The following is a 23,112-nucleotide window of genomic DNA, read 5'->3' on the forward strand; positions in this document are numbered from 1 at the left end:
GTCCCAGGGTAGGTAACCCATGTGTTTCAGTGCAGTTTCGAATGTCAGACATTATTATTTTAAATCTAGTGATGCAGAATTGGTAAAGTTTAATTGCAAGTTCTTTTCCTTATCCAGATACTAGATGCCGATTTCGTTCGGGCTTTTTTGTTGTTGTTTTTCAACCACCAAGGCAAAATTCAACGCGCGCGCACACACACACACACACACACACACACTCTCTCTCTCTCTCTCTCACACACACACTCACACACACACACACACACACACACACACACACCATATGCAAGAGAAAGAACGAAACCACAAAAAAAAGAAACATAATAAAACGCAGCACTCTGATTGTGCTATGGCTACCCAATTTAAATAGAAGATATGTCTGGTATTGTGTTTCGTCCGAAAAGCATCAGATTTATCAGAATGTGTTGTCGAATGGGATGGGGCAGCGTCGGCTCGCGGAGCACTGGAAACAAAAAGCCTCCCTTCACATTCCTACAACTGTGACATAATTATTGTAACTCATCCATCGTGACTGCGGTGTGTTTAAGTTGTGGTGTGCTGTTGAAACCGCGCGCGCGCGCACGCACACACACACACACACACACACACACACACACACACACACACACCACACATACACACAACATGCCTGAACAATAATTGACATTATAATTAAACTAATTTTGTTAAGTCTGCTTTAAAAATTATGTCCATGATGATATTGGAAAATGAAGTATCAATGGCCACATTTTCTGGAACAAAAGCTGGTACATGAATAAAGCCATTTCTAAAAAAAAAAAAAAAAGAAAAAAGGAGGTTGAGGGTTATGTCCATTTGGATCCAACAGTTATATGCTTTTATTTGACCATGAGCAAACTCTGTAGCAAGGCCGTGCGACCCCTTAGCTGTTGACAGAAAACTGTTCCACTGGCAGGCTGCCTGTCAGCACTTCATTGATCTTTTTGTTGCTAAACGTCCAGCCGACCACACAAGGCCGTGTCAGGACTAACTTGAAAAAAAGAAGAAAAAAAAAAAAAAAAAAAAAATCATGTTCATGCATAATGACCTAGGACATGCCTTAGATGTTGATCATTCCATCAGTTTTTTGCCAGAGGATTTTTATAAAATGTACCTGAATACAAACATCATATTACATATAATATATATGCAGATATATGCATGATGACACTCACAGGCATACAAAACCAAAATCTGCCAACATGCACCCCACGACTCATTAGGTGGTAAGAGAAAGAAAAAAAAAGTATAGTGAGAATGCCATATGATCTAGTTACGAAAATGACAAACAATAATAACAATTATAATGAAGAGCAGTTCTACAACGCTGTTCCTTCACGGAGAGGCCCAAGCGCTTAACAAAATTAATTACATATATCAAGAAAGAAAAAAAAAACAATCAAGAAGATTAAAATAACAATTATTCGATCACGGCACTCCACAAATTACATGTTACAAAAGAGAAGAAAATATCATCAAGAAGAGGAATCAACTTCGATGAAACTTCCCCTGTAGTTAATAATTGTAATATTTTCAAATGTCTTCTTTATAACCACTTCTTCCCGTGGGATTTCTGGTGTGTCGACGTTTTCGTATGGGTGTATGTGTGTTTCTTCTTTTTATTTATTTATCTATATTATTTATTTCTTTATAATCTAATGGAGTCTCCAGTCGGATCGACGGACGAGTAGGCAGGCAGGCTTATCTGTCGGTGTGTGTCCTCATATGGGAGAAGAGGCCGATTCTGGATGCGCATCACTTCCTACAAGTGTTGCAAGGGAAAACGTCTCCAGAAGTTGAGGCCCGCTTCCTTCGCTCACGCTTTTCCTTTATGGCCAACGTTCTCTTGTTTTCAAACGTCTTTATGCCACTAGAGCACAGCATCCTCCAGCGAGAGCGGTCAAGGACATCAGTTTCCCAGGAAGCTATGTCTATGTCACAGGCTTTGAGGTTTGTCTTCAAGGTGTCCTTGAGGCGCTTGCAGGGTCTTTCAAGTTCGCGGTGGACTTCCTTCAGCTGGCCATACAAGAGCATCTTCGGGATCCTGCTGTCTGTCATGTGGACAACGTGTTCTGTCCAGCGTTGCTGGCACTGGATCAGCAAGCTTTCAGTGCTGGGCAGGCCGCTCCTCTCTAGGACCTGGAGGTTGGAGACCCTGTCTTGCCACTTTATGCCGAGGATCTTTCGTAGGCATCTCTGGTGAAACCGCTCAAGTTGTTGAATGTGACGGCGATACGCCGTCCAAGTTTCACAGCAGTACAACAAGGTGGTCAGCACAACAGCTCTGTAGGTTTTGATTTTGGTGCTGAGCCTGATGCCTTTGTTGCTCCACAGCCTATTGTTGAGTCTGCCAAAGGCGGAGCTGGCCCTGGCGATGCACAGCGTCACTTCTGCATCAAGGGCTCCGTTGCTGCTTAGGGTGCTGGCAAGGTAGCAAACCTTGTCGACTGACTTGATCTCTGTGTCATCTATCTTGATTGCAGGTGGGGGTTTCGAGGCGGAGGGGGGAGGCACTGGCGTTCTGTGAGCTAGCTGGTTGGTACATGGACTCGGTTTTGCTGAGGCTGATGGTGAGTCCAAAGCGCCTGCAGGAGGTTGAGAACCTGTCCATAATGAACTGCATGTCTTCGTCTTCATGGATGTGTGCAGCAAGCGCGCAGTCATCAGCGAAGAGGAACTCTCTCAACAGTGCCTCAAACACCCTGGACCTGGCGTGGAGTCGCCGCAAGTTGAAATGTTTGCCATCTGTGCGAAACTGGATGTAGATGCCCCGGTCATAGTCTTGGAAGGCGTCAGTCAGCATGGCAGAGAAGAGAATGGAGAACAGTGTGGGTGCCAAGACGCAGCCCAGCTTCACTCCATTTACCACAGGGAACGGATCCGACATGTCAGTATCTTCCTGTACTCTCGCCTGCATGCCATCGTGGAATGACACAATCAGCTGGAGTAGGCTCTCTGTGCAGCCGAACTTTAGGAGGATCTTCCACAGACCACGGCGGTTCACCGTGTTGAAGGCCTTAGACAGGTCTAGAAAGACCATGTGGAGCTCTTTGTTCTGCTCACGGCACTTCTTTCTCTGTCTCTGGACCTTGCAGTTGGAATGAACTTCCTCTTTTGCTTCGTCAGGTCTCCACACTCAGCTCTTTCAGGTCTGACCTTAAAACCCACCTCTTCCCAAAATAGCCTCCCTTCCCTGCCTCTTCCTTGTCTTCAGTTTCTCCAGTTTTAGAGTTATGCATGCGTGTGAATGACTGGTGTAAAAGCGCTTTGATTTGTCTATGCACAAGATTCAGCGCTATATAAATACCATTATTATTATTATTATTATTATTATTATTAATTCTTGCACAGTGTTCCTGAAGGTTGGGATATCATTTCTACTAACACGATCCCCGTCATCCCCACAGCGGACTAGGTACGCTTGGTCTTGGTTGTGCTTTCAGCTACTTCACAATCTTGAGTAACAGCAGTAATGGATTACCCATGTACATTTTGCATATCATTTAGAATAAATGAACAAGCAATAAATTCCCTGAAATGACTTGTCTTTTTTTTTCTTTTCTTTTCTTTTTTGACTCACTTGTGTAAACAAAATGAGTCTATGTTTTAACCCGGCGTTCAGTTGTCTGTGTGTGTCTGTGTCTGTGTGTGTCTGTGTGTCCATGGTAAACTTTAACATTGCCATTTTCTCTGCAAATACTTTGTCAGCTGACACAAAAATCTGGCATAAAAAAAGGAAAAATTCAGTTCTTTCCAGTCATCTTGTTTAAAACAATATTGCACCTCTGGGATGGGCACAAAATGTTTTTAATAGAAGCCAAATTATATGCAAAATGAATTTACTGTTATATATATATATATATATATATATATATATATATATATATATATATATATATATATTATTCTCTAAACTTGGCACTTTGATCTGATATTCTGACACAGCATCAAGAGCAGTCATTTATATATTTTTTTGTTCAAACAGGAACTTCTTTTGCTAAGCGTGGAAGTTATATTTCTGGTGCATGTCTTTGGTGCAGCTAGCAAAAAAGGGAAATTAATCTAAAATTAATGCTGGGGGTTAATTTGCTTTTAACTGATCTTTCTCATCTTCAACATTACATTTTGAAATTATACTCAGTACATAAAAAGCTTGTGTGTTTTACTCTCAGTGTACAGGGCTTTCACTTTGTTCATTCGCCCAAGTACGTGGTCTTTTTCGGAAAATACAAAAATCAATACTACGAGTGGACTATTGGCTGAGCCCTGAAGGTCATGGGCAAAAATCAATTGGGTACACATATTTATACATAATCAAAGCACATGCTCATATTCTTCGCGAACGCGAAGGACGCCATTTTGTTTCAAGTAGTTGACCTGCCCGTTCAATCCTATATTCAATCGACAATATACGATAACATGTGATGGAAAGTTGGAGAAGGAGACCGTTAAATATTTATTCAGAGAAAGATTTGTGAACGCCTCATCACTTAATGGATTATGCGCCAAACTTCGATGAAAATATCAATTAAATCAGTCGGAATTCACAGTTAAAAATAATAAACCATGAGAGTTAATACCCTTGATGAAACGTAAAAATTTCCAGTCTTGACTTTTCTCAAAATGAAGTCCTTTTCACTTCATACGACGTTTAGAAGTACTTGTACTTGGCTCTGCATGTTATTAGTTTTAAAATATTCAATTTTCATATCAACAGTAAAACTATAAAACTAGAATGAACATAAAAGAGAAATTGAATCAACCGTGTTGTACATTCCCGGCGGTTGTAACTAAACTTGTACATCTATCTAGATCCAGAGAAAAAGGCTAAATGTTGCAGTGTGATTGCGGGGATAGCCACGTCTCCTTTACTGGGGACTTAAAAAGAATGATTTAAATAGTGTATTGTCTCACTGTGAGTACCCGCAATCGATTTATCGCCCTTAAAAAAGCATGTTTCAATGTTAAATTTTTGAACGATAGTTAAGGAGCCACGATAGTGTATTGAGTAAGACAGTTTCTTCTCACCCGAACACGCGGGGGTTCGAATCTGCCTTCAGGGCTTTTTTTTTTTTTTTTTTTTTTAAATAATAACCCGAATCTTTATAATAACACATACAGAACACATTTCAACAATTAGATTTTTTTTAAATGTGTATCACAAGTGAGTCTTGAAGGCCTTGCCGCTCTTGTTTCTTTTGTTGCTGTAACTTTTTATGCATTTCACAGGAGACTGATTTTCAGTGAGTGGATATGAGTGATAATACGGGACTTTGAAATGGTAAGTCAAACTAAACATGACGTAATTCAGAGTAATTATTTTCATCTTGAATGTCTCTCATTCTGTCTGTCTGTCCCTTCATCCTAATGCCATCTTTAACACTTTATTCAGGAAACATAAAGTTACTATCATCAAGTTTTGATTTCAGTTTCAGCACAAGTTCCAGCAGCAGCAGTAAGTGAGCCATTGGACCAGAACCATGTCAGAACCAGCCCCAGTGAACTCCAGCAAACAGTCGCCTCCTCCTCCTCCAGGTAATTTTTTTTTTTTTTTTTTTGTGAGGGGTGGGGTGGTGGTGTGGGGGGGGGTGCGGGTGAGGGGGCGCTTCTGACCAAACAGTATTTTTCTGTACCCAGGGCAAACATCTCCACAGTCATTTTATGTGTGAAAGAAAAGCAAGTTCTGCAACTTTCTTTTAGCATCTGTTAAAAAAAGGTTAAAAAAAAAAGAAGGAAAAAAGCCCCAAATAGCCCTTTTAAGCAGTGGATTCATATCCACTGTGTTTGGGAATCAACATATAGGAAGGCATGGCCCAAATAGCCCTTTTAAGCAGTGGATTCATATCCACTGTGTCTGGGGATCAACATGTTGGAAGGTATGGCCCAAATAGCCCTTTTAAGTAGTGGATTCATATCCACTGTGTCTGGGGATCAACATGTAGGAAGGCATGGCCCAAATAGCCCTTTTAAGCAGTGGATTCATATCCACTGTGTCGGGGATCAACATGTAGGAAGGCATGGCCCAGTCCTCTTCTTCCATCAGTTTTAATCTTCCCCAAGTGGAAGTCACAAGTCAGGTACCCATCCATACTTGGGTGGAGCGAGAGAAAACCAGAATAAAGTGCCTTTGAACTGTTTGTATGTTGATTTTATAAATACTCACATGGTGTTCACTGTTAGAGATATCAAGCTTTGGTGTTTCCCAGACATAGCTGTTATCAACTAAGCATAAAACAATTACAAGTAGTGCACTTACATCCCCAACAAGGATTCCCATGCAGCTTTTTACTCAGTCAACGTGTGTCAGGTCCCATTTCTTTCAGACGACAGCTAAGAATTACCTGTGCACACTGATTTTTTCCTTCCTCTCAGCATACTGTGTATGCTAGTTGCAAACTACAACACCCGAACTGGGGGGAGGTAAGGTGGAGGCATGGTAAACGGTGTTGTGGGAGCTGCGATGTGTAGGATTGTTTCTGCGTATGTGTGTGTGTGTGTTGAGGGTGGAGGTGGGGGTGTCTGTATTACGGGTATATGTGATCAACGTGTGACCAAGCACGCTACGCTTGCTCCAAAACAGCTCACACACGAGCTACATCAGACGACAGTTTTCGCAACTAACCCACACGCAGAATGTGTGATGTCACTCCGCTTACATCATTTTGTCCTCTTCGCCAGACAACCTACTCATAGCTCGACCAGTGTCGCGTCACGGTACATTATTGGCTGAGCTGGAATCTGTGTTTCTGCTTCACTGTATTTAATTAATATATCTTTTGTCAGATCAGTAAACTACAGGTATTACATACTGGCAGAATCGTCGCAATTCCATCTTTAAGTCTATTCCATTTATGTTTGCCTGCGTTAAACTGATTTAACGAGCTCGTTAAAACTGACGCTGTTCAGGTGACTTATATTAAGATTATAAATTCATCTTAAATAATCAACACTTCTATTTATACTCATTATAAAGTAGGTGTTGAGCTCTTTCTTTTGCAACTTATCCGACGTAAATCGGTTCAGGAATCATTTAGAAATCTGTCACTGAACACCTTGTAAAAAACACAGTTGTCATCGGATTTGGCCTGATTAGTGACGATCTGCTTGCAGTACACGTGACGGTCTTTGCAGTCCCCTTAACTTGCATAAATTGGCTTAGTGAGTGATGAATAGTCATTTCATACCTGGTCAGTCATCTGACCAGAGCTGCTCTCTCTTTCTTGCTGCGTCGCAGGCAGTGTGAGTGTGTGTGGTGTGTGTTCTCACAATGGCTGACACCTCGCTACGTATTGCTGTAAGTACTAGTGTGTAGAATGTGTTGATTTGTAAATTGTATTGTTCAACACAGTACTTGTGTTCATATGAGTATGTTCAGTTATTGCTTTGTTCAGTTATTGCTTTGACATGTTAGTCACAGCTCGGCTATGATTGATTTAGAAAATTGCCATGTTGTCATATGCTTGGAGTAGTGTTCCACTTGATTCTTCTTAACGTCACAGTCAGTGACGTCTCTGGACACTAATAGTTTGTTCCAGAATATTCTAGTGGGTGCATATGATGCGTTCTTTCTCATTTGCTGTCACTGATGAAGGTTAGTGTTTCACTGATGCTCAGTACTCTAAGATGTGTGTAGTATTCTGTTGTGGTGATTACAAGATAGTGTTTGATTAATATCAGTTATTGGTTTTTGATTAATATCAGTTATTGGTTAAAACCACCTGACCAAGTGATATGTGTCAGTCTGTTAATTGTAATTTAGTCATCATGCTCTCTCCTATACGGCTTACTCCAGTATATTGCTACATGATAAACTGATTCATTTGAGTCACTTTGACACAGTACAAGCTTTACCTAATCTATACTGTCAGTGTACTTTCACCAAGTCAGCATCGCTTCATTCACTTTAACTGCGCTATTTAAATGTATTAGAAATGTCATTTGATGTCAGTGTTTGGTCTTCACACATATGCATTATGTTGTTGCGTATCCCAAACCCGAGTGATAGTCTTTCCATGTAATATGTATACATGTGCTTTACTATTCACTTGTGCCAACATGTTGTGCTTATGACATTTGTTTGTGTCATTCCAGGCACTGTCTTCTCTTCCATTCTCTTCTTAGTTTTCTCTTTTATGTTCTCATAACTATTGTAAATAAAACAGTAGAAAAACCCCATTTGTGACTGGCCTCTATATGTTTCTGGCCTGTGTGCGGGAATTCTTCTTTATCCTTTAATTCAGTAAATCATCATAAGTTAAGTCTTTTGTACCGTACCCTTGAATAACCACTCGGTACACAGCTACATACGCAATATATAAACGTGCATGTGTTTATAAGTATATGTGTGTGTTTGTATGGGTGTGTGTGTTTGTGTGTGTGTGTTGTGGGAGCTAAGATATGTATGATTGATTGTGTGTGTGTTTGGGGTGGAAGTGTTTTTATATGTGTATTTGGGTGGGTGCTGGTGGTGAAGTGGCACAGCCGTGCATGTTCCCTGCCCCTGGCCTTCATTATAGCCCTCTGCAAGTGACGCCCTACCTCCAATGGGTTGCAACCCCCAAGTTTAGTGGTTGATTCCTAGAGAATGAGAGAAATAAAGAGGAAGCAGCAACATCCATGTTCTCTATCATTTATTCCTTGAATCGCTAATTTTGTAGTAAACAGAAAGAATAAAAATGGGCTGAGCTGCAAGCATCACCAGTCAAGTTCGGATGAACAGTTAGTAAATGTCGTCAGTTTAACACCGCAGCTTACTCCAGCTCTTACCACATTAAGCATGTTGCAAAATGTTCAGCTGTGTTTGTAAACCTATAACAGTTTCTGACATCAAAATAACACCATTAGCTAAGAGAAGTATGAATAATTCAAAAGCATGAATTGAAAACAAAGTTCTGTATCTTCTTTTAGCTATTACTTGAATCGTTAATTTCGTTAATTTATCAATAAAAAGAAAGAATGAAACTGGGCTGCAAGCATCCACAGTTTAACTCCACAGTCAATAGATTTTGTCAGTTTAGTACCACAGCCTACCATAGCTCTTAACACATTATGCATGTTTTTAATAGATATATAAAGTTTACCTCTTATACCATGCTTCAATAAAATTATTTAATGAAAAATTCAGTTGATATAGTCGAATGCCTTTTAATGATCAGTGAAAAGAAAGTACAACTTTTGGTTAAAGGAGAGTTGCTTTTTAACAAGTGCAAAAGTGCAACGTAAATATGTGGTGTAATGTAGAGTTGTTGTTTTTTCGTAAAAGCGGCTTGATATGCACCAGTGATGTTGTATTAATTGTATAATAATATGTGGTTTACAGTCCCTATGCACCGGAAGTCGAATTTTTTTTTAGGGAGCTTGGTAGCTAAGGAGTGTTCAACAAAAGGTGTATATCCAAACACACACACACACACACACACACACACACAATAGCGGGCAGGTACCCACCTTCGCAGATACCACATTAGCGGTGAAGTCACCCTGTGCAGTCTATTCACGGCAAAAGCCCGGATATTCCCAGTGACCACATCCTGGCTGACATGATGCCCTCTAGCCCTTCTCATTCAACACATACACTCATTCTATCAAACACCTCTACTTGCATCACGAGTATGTCGTTATTGACCTTACTATTCTCCTTATCTATTGTCCTTACTTCCACTGACCTACGACAAGGACAAGACCTTGACCTATGATGTAATTTCCGCTGTTGACGTCATTTCCGCGGTTCTAACCTTGACTTATGATGTCATTTCCGGTGATGTTGTCCCTTCCGGTGACCTACGACAATGACACGACCTTGACTTTACTTTCGCCGGCTCCTTAACTCTCCAAGAAATTTCGAATTTCGGTGCATATTATACTTGCGGAGTAAATTTTGCCAGTGTGATGTCATCACACAAAGCAGTACTTTTTTTTTTCTTTAAAAAAAAAATATATATAATCATCGGCTCGCAAAATATGCCAACAAAGTGTGTTATGACTTTATGTTTATTTGTTTCTTTCGTGTTTTTGTTGTTGTTTTCTTTTTTCTTTTTTTTTTTTGGGGGGGGGGGGGGGGGGGGGGGGGGGGGGGTTCAATGTTTCTACACTTTCTCACTTTGCCTCAGTGATTGCTCAACAGAATTGCAAAGAAACGCTTTTTTTCTTCTTCTTTTTTTTTTTTTTTTTTTTTTTTTGTCCACGGGTTCCAGTCCCATGATTTCTGTATGGATCGGTAGCTTTGCGCCCCCTCCCTCTCCCCTAACCCCACACCTCCCACCCCACCCCTGCTTTCCATAGACCTTGAGTGGTGGTCTGGGTGCTAGTCTTTAGGATGAGACGATTATACCAAAGACCTTACAGTGCAGCATGCAAATGAACCAACAGCAAACGGGATGTCCCTGGCAAAATTCTGTTGAAAAAATGCACATTGATAGCAAAAATGCACATTGATAGCAAAACAAATACACTTGCAGGCAGAAGAAAATAAAGATAAAAGCCTCTTATGCAAATGACTGTTTGTGAAGCGTGTTGAGCTTGGCCTGTGACCAAGAAGGGCAGGTGTTGTTCTAGTATCCATCTCTATCAACCAGTGTCCTGCTGCCCACTCTTGTTTTTACCTGCAGGCTACTCTCCACCTCCACAGGCAGCCTACTCCCCTTCGCCTGGGTACCCTCAGTCACCGGCCCCTCCACCTGGGTACCCCCAGTCACTGCCCCCTCAGCCTGGGTACCCTCAGACACCACCGGTAATAATGGTCACCCATCCGGTGCAAGTGTTCTACGACTTACCCGTCCGCACCGTCTGCCCTTTTTGCCAAGCTGAGGTGGTCACAGTCACCACTTACAAAACGGGCCTCATAACCTGGGTGCTCAGTCTCACTATCTGCTTACTTGGGTCAGTGTTTGGGGTAGCATTACCCCCCACCCCTCATGTCTTCCTTATGGGTGTTATCAGATTGGTATTCTGCCTTGGGTGCTCTTCATTTGGGGGTTCGTGTTTGGGGTAGTGTTACACTCACCATGTTCTTGTGTCCTACTTATGAGTTTTATTATATTAGTATTGTCCAAGGTCATTTGCCTGAGAGCCAATGTGGATTCCGGAAAGAGCGCGGAACCACCGACATGGTGTTTGCTGCAAGGCAGCTGCAAGAGAAATGTCAGGAGCAAAATGCTGATCTGTTCTCCACCTATGTCGACCTCACTAAGGCCTTCGACACCGTGAGTAGAGAGGGACTGTGGAAGATCATGGCCAAGTACGGATGCCCTCGGAAATTTATTTCCTTGGTCAGCCAATTTCATGAAGGCATGCAGGCTCGAGTCCAGGACAAAGGCGAAACATCTGCTCCTTTTGCTGTCACAAATGGTGTCAAGCAAGGCTGCGTCCTGGCTCCAACGCTGTTCAGCCTCATGTTCTCTGCAATGCTTACTGATGCCTTCAGAGATGGCGATGTTGGAATCGGCCTAAAGTACCGAACAGATGGCAAGTTGTTTAACCTCAGAAGGCTTCAAGCAAAAACGAAGGTCATGACAGACATCATCAGAGACTTTTTGTTTGCTGATGATTGTGCCCTCAACGCTGGATCTGAAGCTGACATGCAACTCAGCGTTGACAAGTTTGCCACTGCCAGCAGGAACTTCGGCCTTACCATCAGCACGAGGAAAACTGAAGTTCTCCATCAGCCAGCCACAGGGAAACCCTACGTTGAGCTCAACATCACAGTCAACGGTCAGAGACTCAGTGCGGTGGAGCGGTTCACATACCTTGGCAGCACACTGCCACGAAATGCGACCATCGACGATGAAGTGAACGTCAGGATTGCAAGAGCAAGCGCAACTTTTGGTAGACTCAGTGCAAATGTCTGGAACAGAAGAGGCATTAGTCTTGAGACCAAGCTAAAGGTCTACAGAGCAGTAGTTCTCCCCACACTACTGTACACCTGCGAAACTTGGACAGTGTACCAACGACATGCCAAGAAGCTGAACCACTTCCACACAACATGCCTCAGGAAGCTACTGAACATCAAGTGGCAAGACAAGACCCCAGACACAGAGGTGCTCGCAAAAGCCACCCTTCCCAGCATCTTCACCATCCTGATGCAGTCCCAGCTTCGCTGGGCTGGACACGTGGCGCGCATGCCAGACCATCGGCTGCCCAAAAGGCTCTTCTATGGCGAGCTGCAACAAGGGAAGAGATCACACGGAGGTCAGAAGAAGCGCTTCAGAGATACTCTGAAAGTCTCTCTGAAAGCATTTGATATCAACCCTGACTCCTGGGAGGAATCTGCAGTGGACCGTGACAAATGGCGTGCTGCTGTGCACAAAGGCGCCAAGTTGTGCGAGGCCAACAGGACTGCTGCAGCTGTTCAGAAGAGGCAGGCCAGAAAGTCACGGGCAAACAAGCTCCCTGACAATGGTATGCCTGTCTTTGTCTGCCCCAACTGTCAGCGAACATTTCGTGCGCAGATTGGACTATTCAGCCATCTGCGCATTCACAGATAGATTCATGAGCATCCTCCCCCCCACCCCACCACCACCCTCCCCCCATCCCCCAGCTGGATGACAACGATGGTCATCATCGATCTCGATGGACACACACCATTGTGACCTAGGTGCTTTGCGATGTTAGTGAGTCAGGTCAGGGGCATAGCCCTTGCTACTGGTACCATGTAACCTATTACTACCTGCCGCAATAGAAGTCTCCCAACGACAGACCAGGCGGAGGAGGAAACCTTTCCCAACGGCTGTGAAGGCGAAAGGAGATGACCAAAGGGCATGGGGAGCTCTTATCCTTGGCTGGAAGTCCTCCTAGGACACGGAACTCCAAAGAAAAAACCTGCACCTGCCGAGGCCGTCCTACAAGTGGCAATGTCTGCACCTGTGGGACTGTGAGCGTCGGTAGGTGAGAGAGTGGGGAAGGGACTCTCCTCTTCACTAAAAAAAGTCACCTGTGCTGCTCAGGCAACCAGGATAATGTCGGAACAATGAGCTAGCCCTTCAACACCCAGCTTTCCCAAGCCCTGTGGCGATGGAGAAGTGGTAACGGGGACGAGCAGAGGACGCTACTGGCAGTTCCTAGTCACGACTCTGCACGCAGGCGGCTGTGGAGTGATGGTCGTCCGCCGTAGACTGGGGCAGATGCTGCGCCCGTATCCTCCAACAGCGTCAGAGCAGCCCTTTTTAGGGACAGCACTGCTCTCCCCACATGGGGAAGGGGAGATAAAAGGATCCCTAAACAAAGCCTGCCTTGCCAAGTACCTAGTAGGAAACCGCACCCACTTGGACATCCAACACTAGCGGTCGAAAACAACAGAAGAAAAGAACCAGGAGTCATGCCCTGATAAGATAAGATAAGATAAGATAAGATAAGAATAACTTTATTATCTCCAACTGGAGAAATTTGGTCAGGTGCATTATCACAACATAGACAAGTAAACAACATGGGGACCATAACTGTAAAAGCCAACAACAGCCCCAACAAATATTACGAAGATACAAATGTAAAAAAATGTCACATACATCGGTTCATACATACATCCACACACTGCAGGTAATAACTAGTATTCTTAATGTAAAAACAGAGAGAATTAAGAAACATTATTTGAATATAATTATAAACATAGCCTACTGTACTGCACATTGATTATAATAGACAGATAAGATAAGAATAAAGATGAATTGCGGAAAACCACAACCAGATAATCAGCACACACCCGCACCGCGCCCCCCCCCCCCCACCCCCCCACACACACGCGGATAACTTGATCAAACAAGAGTAATAAACATATGTTCTCAAATAAAAGCATTTCACATATTCGCTTTTAAAAACATTGCAATTAATTATTACGTCGTAATTATTAAACAGAAATATATTTAGAATATGGACGTTAGCATTAGACATATTCATTGTACATTCATCCTGCATATTGCACATTATTCTTCCTACATATTGCACATTCACTATAACCAATTGTCACGTTTTAAGCTCAGTAAACACACACACACACACACACACACACACACACACACACACACCACAACTAGAACAAGATACAGCTTATCATGCACGGAGTTTCACACGTCTCACATGAGAGTGCGCGCGCGCACACACACACACAGAGTTCTCAAGAATTTAAAAGGTGGATTGAACGTGGAATAAAAGTCTTCAGAGCTCTGGATTTCAACTTAAAAGTTCTGTAGCGTCGTCCTGATGGCAATAGCTCATAATACTTTGCTAAAATATGGGTGTCGTCAGTTGCTATCTGCCTGCTTTTTTTAACCACTCGACTTTCATACAGCTCTTGCATACTAGCTTGTTTCACTCCCACAATTTTACTGCATACACTCATGACATCGTTCAAAACACGCTTACTCCTCACTCCCAAACTTCCATACCAGCACATAAATGAAACTGTAAGCACAGACTCGATACAACATCGATAATAACTTTGAAGAATATTTGAATTTATACCAACATTTCTAAGCTTCTGTAAACAAAAAATTCTAGATTGACATTTCTTATGAATGGAATCAACATTTCTGTCAAAAGTCAGCTTATTGTCTAAGATGGTCCCTAAGTATCTATATTCATTGACCCTCTCCACTGTTTGACCATCAATAACAAGGTCAGCTACAGGCAAGGGGTCTTTCCGAAAATCTATTAACATTTCTTTTGTTTTCAATACGTTGAGATCCAGATAGTTTTTCTCACACCAGGAACAGAACTTTTTAATTTCACTGAAATAAATAGCATCAGACAGATCTTCAATTGCTGAATCATCAGAATATTTTATGACAGGAGTTTCCTCCGTGCCTCTGCAGTCATTTGTGTACAGTGTAAAAAGAACAGGGGACAGCACTGTACCTTGGGGTGGACCAGTAGAAGTAGATTTTAGAGAAGAGTGGGCAGAATGAAAGCGGACGGACTGAGTTCTATTGACAAGAAAACTTATTATCCAAAGAGTAAGCTTCGGATCAACATCCATGCCTAGCAGTTTGAGGGCAAGGAGATGAGGTTGTATTGTGTTAAAAGCAGAAGAGAAGTCAACAAAAAGGATACGAACGAAAGATCCCGTGTTATTCAAATGAAGGAAAGCATTATGAAGGAGAGTTAGGATAGCATCGTCAGTACTTCTGTGTGCTTTATAAGCAAACTGAAGAGAGTCAAGCTGCTGTTCAGTGAAAGAAAGAAGATGTCGGAGAATAATTTTTTCAAAGCATTTCATCACTACTGAAGTCAGGGCAACAGGACGGTAATCATTTAGTGCGGCTGGGTTCTTTTTCTTGGGGATAGGACAGATAGTAGATTTTTTCCAGATGCTGGGGACGGAGCAGTCCTTCAGAGACCAGTTGAAAATTTTACAGAACACGTCACACAACTGGGAAGCGCATGTTTTCAGTAATTTTCCGCAGATATTGTCGGGGCCAGTTGCCTTCGTGACATTCAGTTTTAAAAATAAAGATTCAACAACTTTTGCATCGATCTCAAAGTCTTCACCTGTGTTCCTATCTTTGATCTTTTCCTGCAACTGTGAGATAACACTATCCAGTTCCCTTCCCAGATCATTCCTTTCAAAGCGACAGTAGAAATCATTCAGTTTATTTGAAAAATCAATCTGTTCATCCTTTTCCATTTTACAAGCTACTGTTTTCCTTTTCGTTTTCTCCAGTGATAATTTTTAACCCATCCCATGCATCTGCCATTCTTCCCGTCTGAAACTGTTGCTCTACTTTTGACTTGAATTCCCTCTGTCCCCTTCGTAATTCACCTCTAAGCTTCTTTTGTATCAATTTCCTATCCTTCTTGTTCCCTGACTGAAACGCTACCTTTTTCTCGTTTAAAATTGTTTTGAGAGACTTTGAGATCCATGGTTTGTTGTTGGGGAAAAGTTTAATTATTTTTGTCGGAATTATCATGTCTTCACAGAAACTGATATAAGATGTAACAACATCAGCTGCTTCATGAACATTCTCACATGGGTCAGTCAACACACTCCAATCAGTACAATCAAAACATCCTCTCAGTTCATCCACACTCTCTGACGTCCAAACTTTCACACTCTTTTTCACAATCGGCTCTGTCTGTATCTTTGGTCTGTAGGCTGGGATTAACTGAACAACATCATGATCAGATACACCCACTGGTGCAAGGGGAACAGATTTGTAGGCATTAGGAATGTTCCCGTAACACAGATCGATTGTCTTGTCCAGTCTGGTCCGGCAGGTAACATATTGTTTAAAAGAAGGTAAGGCTTTCTTTAAATCACAATGATTAAAATCTCCTGGAATGTTCGCACCCTTTTAGACAGAGACGACAGACCAGAAAGGCGCACAGTGCTCATTGCTAGAATGCTTGATTGCTTGATTGCTACCAGGTGGACAAAGCAGTCCTGATCGAAACCAGGTTTGCCGGTGAAACCCAGCTGGAGGAAGTTGGAGGGGGCTACACCTTCTACTGCACTGGGAAGCCAGATGGCAACCCAAGAACCTCAGGCGTGGGCTTTGCCATACGAACTAAACTTGCATGACAGCTTGACAGCCTTCCACGTGGGATAAACGATAGGCTGATGACCCTGCGTCTGAAGCTGTCCGAGGATCGTTTCTCCACAGTCATCAGATGCTATTCCCCGACGATGACCAACCCTGATGACATCAAAGAAGCTTTCTACGAGGAGCTCAGCTGCACCATTTCAGTGGTAGACAGAAAGGACAGGCTGATCATCCTTGGGGATTTCAATGCCCGCGTCAGTGTGGACTTCTCCTCGTGGCCAAAAGTCCTAGGACTAGACCTAGGACAGCACGGCACTAACAAGTGCAACTCCAACGGACTGTTTTTGCTCTCACTCTGCGCGCAGCATGGACTGACCATCACCAACACCCTCTTCAAACAAGCGGACAAGTACACGAACATATGGATGCACCCCCGCTCCAAGCTGGACTATGTGATTGTCCGGCAGAGGGACAGAGGTGATGTTTCCATTTACGCTGCATGAGAGGAGCAATCTGCTGGTCGGACCATCGCCTGGTACGCAGCAAGATGAACTTGCACACAAGCTCCAACCAGCCAGGCAGAAAACCCCCTAGGAAGTTGAACATCCATCGCCTCCCTATCACCAAGGACGTGCTGCAGCAGCAAATCCAAGCAGCTCTCCAAGAAATTCCTGCATCGACTGATGTAGAAGAGGTATGGAGCACCCTTAGAGATGCTGTGTACACAGCAGCAGCTGACACACTCGGCTTTGTACAGAAGAGTCACAAAGACTGGTTTGACAAGAACAACTCTGGAATCTCCAAGCTCCTGGACACACTCCATATACGGCATCAGAATCACATTTCCGATAAAGACTGCCAGAGGAAGAAGGACCACTTCTTGCAAACCAAGCAACTTGTACAGAAGAGACTGTGTGAGGTGGGAGAGAAAGTCTGAAGAGCTTCAGTCTGCTGCTGATGCTCACGACATGAAGACCTTCCATGATGGTCTCCGAGCTGTGTATGGGCCGATAGTCACAGGATCAACCACTGTCCGAGCCTCGGACCAGACCATCCTCCTGACAGACAAGAAAGACATCCTTGCCCGCTGGGCAGAGCACTTCAACACCCTCTTCAACAAGGATTCGTCCGTATCTGACGAGGTAATTGCAGCCCTCCCACAGCTACCATTCAGTGACTCACTAGCTGCCCCTCCCACCAAGGCCGAGACCCGGAAGGCCCTGAAGCTGACAACGTCAGGAAGAGCACCAGGAGCAGATGGAATCCAGGCTGACGTCTACAAGTATGAAGGCGAGGTGCTGACAGACAAGCTGCCTGCCCTGTTTCAGTCTGTCTGGGAGAGAGGGGAGGTCCCCCAGGATTTCAAGGATGCTTCAATTGTCCATATTTACAAACGAAAGAGAGACAAAACATCCTGTGATAACCACTGTGGAATCTCTCTACTGTGCATCGCCAGCAAGATCTTCGCCTGCATCATACTGAACAGACTGGTTGACCATGTCTCCAACAGTCATCCCTGAAGCACAGTGCGGCTTCCGCTCAGGAAGGGAAACATGTGACATGGTCTTTGCCATACGCCAGATGCAAGGGAAGTGCCGTGAGCAGAACAAGGAGCTCCATATGGTCTTTGTAGACCTGAATAAGGCCTTCAACATGGTGAACTGCCATGGTCTGTGGAAGATCCTCCTAAAGTTCGGCTACCCAGGGAGCCTACTCCAGCTGATTGTGTCATTCCACGATGGCATGCAGGCGAGAGTACAGGAAAATACTGACATGTCAGATCCGTTCCCTGTGGTAAGTGGAGTGAAGCAGGGCTGTGTCCTGGCACCTACACTGTTCTCCATTCTCTTCTCTGTCATGCTGATTGACGTCTTCCAAGACTGTGACCGGGGCATCTACATTCAGTTTCGCACAGATGGCAAACTTTTCAATTTGCGGCGACTCCACGCCAGGTCCAGGGTGTTTGAGGCACTGTTGAGAGAGTTCCTCTTCGCTGATGTCTGCGCGCTTGCTGCACACACCCATGAAGACATGCAGTTCATTATGGACAGGTTCTCAACCGCCTGCAGGTGCTTTGGACTCACCATCAGCCTCAGTAAGACCGAGTCCATGTACCAACAAGCTAGCTCACAGAACCCCAGTGCCTCACCCACACACCCCCACCCCCACCCCCACATGCATTCAAGATAGATGACACAGAGATCAAGTCAGTTGACAAGTTTTGCTACCTTGGCGGCACCCTATTGCAGCAACGGAGCCCTTGATGCAGAAGTGACGCTGCGCATCGCCAAGTCCAGCTCCGCCTTTGTCAGACTCAACAACAGGCTGTGGAACAACAAAGGCATCAGGCTCAGCACCAAAACCAAAACCTACAGAGCTGTTGTGCTGACCACCTCGTTGTACTGCTGTGAAACATGGACGACGTATCGCCGTCACATTCAACAACTTGAGCAGTTTCACCAGAGATGCTCCAGGTCCTAGAGAGGAGTGACCTGCCAAGTATCGAAAGCCTGCTGACCCAGTGCCAGCAACGCTGGACAGGACACGTTGTCCGCATGAGAGACAGCTGGATCTCAAAGATGCTCTTGTATGGCCAGCTGAAGGAAGGCCACCGCGAACTTGAAAGACCCTGCAAGCGCTTAAGGACACCTTGAAGACAAACCTCAGAGCCTGTGACATAGACATCGCTTTCTGGGAAACTGATGTCCTTGACCGCTCTCGCTGGAGGATGCTGTGCTCTAGTGGCATAAAGACGTTTGAAAGCAAGAGAATGCTGGCCATTAAGGAGAAGCGTGAGCGAAGGAAGCAGAGCTCAACTTCTGGAGACATTTTCCCTTGCAACACCTGTGGGAAGTGCTGCGCATCTAGAATCGGCTTCTTCTCCTATATGAGGACATAGACCGACAGATAAGCCTGCCTGCCTACTCATTCGTCGGTCCGACGGGAAACTCCATCATTGTAACCTGGGTGCTTTGCGGTGTTATCTGCGTGTTTGGGTCGTTGTTTAGGGTAGCAGTACACCCCCACACCCCACATGTCCCTTCTTAATGGCCTTATTATTATTATATTGTTATTCTGACTTAGGCTCAACACTTGACTTATATAAGAGATTGACATTAACTAACAGCTGGAGCCAATAGCAAAGTGAGAGCTATGTGATTAATGGTTTCTACCTTGCAAGGGAAATTCATCTACAGCTTAGTCTTTTGTGGTCTATGACTCTCAAACTAGGAGGCAAGACTTCACTGGTTCTTAGTGCTGCAGCACTGGGTGATGGTTGGCCTCTAGGGACCTCCGTCCCAGAGTTCTCTTGCCCAAGAGAATGGAGATGTAATTTGGACAAGACACTCTCCATTTTAATCAAACTCAAACCCAGATAGTAGGCAGAGCAGTTGCCTCCTCTGCTGTTCTGGTGGCCCAAGTCAGACACTACTTACTGTCGTATTATAATTTGACCTGGGTTGTCTGTGGCACTTTCATTATGTTTGGGTCAGTGTTAAGAGTAGCATTATACTTCCACAATGTGCTGTCTGTGTAACTACCTTGATTCAGGTGTGTGTGGGAGTGTGTATGCAAACACATCTTGAGTGGTGGTCTGTGTTTACAAGTCATTTGAATGAGAGGATAAATGGAGATCCCATTTTCAGCACGCACTTAATCATCGAAATTAAAAAATTCATGGCAATAAAAGGGCTGTCTCTGGCACAATTCCACAGAAAAAAGAAATGCTTTGGAAGTGACACATATATTTTGTAGACACAAAAGAGAGAGAGAGAAAAAGGAAGCGCCATGTTGCGACAGGCTCTGGCCGAAGAGAACAGCCTGAATTTCACACATAGAAATCAGCTGGGACATAGAGTAATATACAACTGCAATACAATACAATCTTGCCTATTTTCGACGTTCAGGTCTGATTGTAAGATAAATGACAGATGTGTTTATCAGTGTCCAGAAATAGAATTGCACCAAAGCCAATCAATCCAAGGGAGATAACCCTTATAAATGATTTGCAGGAGAAACAGTTTATTGAATCAGAACACTGGTTTTTTGTTGGTGCGTGCGTGCGTGTGTGCTATCCAATTTTTGCTTTCCGTGATTTTTAGCTGTACATTGCCTGTTGATTCAGTCAATATTTCAAACCCATCAGTTGCATGCCAACGTATCTGTTGTTGTTGTTTTTTGTTTTGTTTGTTTTGTTTTTGTTTTTTGTTGTTGTTTGTTTGTTTGTTTTTTAATTCCATTCATTTTTTTTAAGTCTTTCAAATATCTAGACATGGATGTAATTGTTTAACCCCTTAACTGCTTGACCGGGAAGGACTGAGGGCTGTCACGTCGCTGAGATAACACAGTGGTTACAGGTCAGGACGTCAGTCACTATTCTGTATTTGGACGTTTCCTCTTGGGACTGCTTTACTCATGTTCAGCAAAATCAATGACACCATTGAAAAGTACACACAAAAAAGTAGTAAATGCAATTCCAATGGAGGCCAAACCGATCTCCTATTTCATCAGGATTCAGCAGTTGAAGGGATTGAAGACCTGAGGGAACTGAGTCCTCAGAGTAAACTGGGTGATCCTGACACTCACTGGAGAAGAAACAAGAAAATGGAAAGCCAGTTTAGAGGCTTCAAAGGACGGTGTCTCCATGGAATCCTGACATTTGACTGAGAACAGCATGTCATCAACAAAGAAGTGAGCAGACACAGGCATTATCAACATCATGGATGAGGTGAAACAGAGGCGCTGGAGGTGGCTGGGCCATGTTCTGAAGATGAATGTAACCAGACGTCCGTACGCTGCCCTCAGATTGGCACCAGCAGGGGAAAGAAAGGGAGGCAGGCCACCAGCCACACGGAGAAGAAGTGTAAGAGAGGAACTGAAAATAGCAGGCAAGACCTGAAATGAAATCGGCTGGCTTGCTCAGTACCAAACTGAATGGAGATTTGTTGGTGCCTTCTGCTCCAGCTAGAGCGAAGAGGATTAAGTAAGTAAGTTAGTAAGTTAGTAAGTAAGTAAGTAAGTGACACTCACTCTGTTAATATGCTGTATTGCAGATGTGTTTTCGGATGCTGCCTGATTCCATTTTTCTACGATTCAACAAAGGATGTTGTCCACACTTGCCCCAGATGTAACCAAAAGATCGGCAAATGGAGCCGAAGATAAATGCTGCAGCCCTGCTTTTTGCTGCTGAAAATGACCGCAGTCCATTCACCACTTCTTTAGCTCCACGCGGTCAGGGGAGACGTGAAGGACAGGCATGTGGAAACTGGAATTACTGAAAGATTGTCATCCTTTTGGAAGTTTTCTGCTACTAGTTTAAACAAAATAAAAGAAAGGAATTTAATGTTTCTTTTGCTTTGCTTTCCTTTCTTTTTTAAATATATTTTTCTTTTATTCTTTTTTTTTTTTTTTGGTACAGTTCTGATGTAACTTAATATTCATTTAAAATGAAAAATACGCATGATCTTTCCTGATATTTCCCTGAGTAAGAGTTTTTGACAACAAAAAACCAAACCCCAGAAAATAAAAACAAACAAAAGAAAAGACTGTAGCAACATAATGATTATGCATTCCATAAATAATATGAAACAGAGGTAATTCAGAATCTGTGTCATTCTTGCATTGTCGACTCACTTGTGTAAACAAAGTGAGTTTATGTTATAACCAGGTGTTTGGTTGTCTGTTTGTCCGTGTGTGTGTGTTTGTGTCTATGTGTGTATGTGCATGAGTCGGTGGTAAATTTAACAAATTCGTTTTGTCTGGAAATACTTTGACAATACCAAATTTAGATTAAACATAGTAGGAAAAAATATCTTCACATTCCGAATGAGGCCCGCATTTCCGGATCATTAACGGTTTATTTCGTTGACGCTCGATCCCGATGCAAAAATTCCATTATCCCACTTCCTTGCTGCCAGAACGTGGGCTATGTTTGGAAAGACAGCACATCGTTTTTATTGTTCGCAAGAAATACAAAGTCTGGACAGAGCACATACAGTGACACTAACTACAGCATTTGAATATTCTAAAGTTGATGCTGAATTCACTGGAATGAGCATAAAAAAAAAATGAACGTTTCTTCAGCTTTGTTTTGGTCAGCCTGTTGTTGGACTGGTTTGTGCAAATCTGTACATGTTATGGCGTGCGTGGAGTGGTGTCGATATATCCTTTACCGCTAAATTAAAAGAATTTCTTAGATAATCGATATATATATAAAAGAAGCATGATTTAAATGGTGTCATTTCGTGGTTACTGAATTATCTGGAATGAACATAAAAGAAAAATTGAATCGATCGTTTCTTTCAGTTTCGCCGTCTCCTTTGTAGCCGAATTAACAGAATTTCTTAAATAATCAAGATATGTCAAGAAAACATGATTAAAATGGTGTTATTACCTCAAATGCGATAATATTTTCATCGCGCCAAAAAAAAAAAGACCCGTAGCTTTAGATATCAAATTTGGTTGAGTAATATCGGCTGCGGCGTAGCGTTGGTGATGACGAAAGATGAGCGCCCAGTGGCAGCCGTCAGTCGGCTCTACCCAGGAAGGCAGCCTGTTTTGCAAATGACGCCGTGTTTGTAAAGCGCTTAGAGCTTGGTCTACGACCGAGGATAGGCGCTATATA

General features: G+C 43.3%; 2 protein-coding genes across 2 annotated transcripts in view; one reads left to right on the forward strand and one right to left on the reverse strand.

The window, feature by feature from the left end:
- The window catches only part of LOC143293128 (uncharacterized), a 29,951-nt gene extending 20,339 nt beyond the window's left edge, over positions 1 to 9,612 (reverse strand). Inside the window, exon 1 of the mRNA XM_076604044.1 lies at positions 9,466 to 9,612. The gene's annotated coding sequence lies outside the window, so the exon portion shown is untranslated. The remainder of the gene's footprint in view (positions 1 to 9,465) is intronic.
- LOC143293157 (lipopolysaccharide-induced tumor necrosis factor-alpha factor homolog) lies at positions 5,499 to 21,650 on the forward strand. The gene is made up of 3 exons (XM_076604077.1): positions 5,499 to 5,553; positions 10,626 to 10,896; positions 21,542 to 21,650. Exons 1-3 carry the CDS (start codon positions 5,499 to 5,501, stop codon positions 21,648 to 21,650), a joined length of 435 nt encoding a protein of 144 aa, XP_076460192.1.
- Positions 21,651 to 23,112: the final 1,462 nt, after the last annotated feature.

This window comes from Babylonia areolata, chromosome 18 (assembly GCF_041734735.1).
Source record: "Babylonia areolata isolate BAREFJ2019XMU chromosome 18, ASM4173473v1, whole genome shotgun sequence".
Lineage (NCBI taxonomy): Eukaryota > Metazoa > Mollusca > Gastropoda > Neogastropoda > Buccinidae > Babylonia > Babylonia areolata.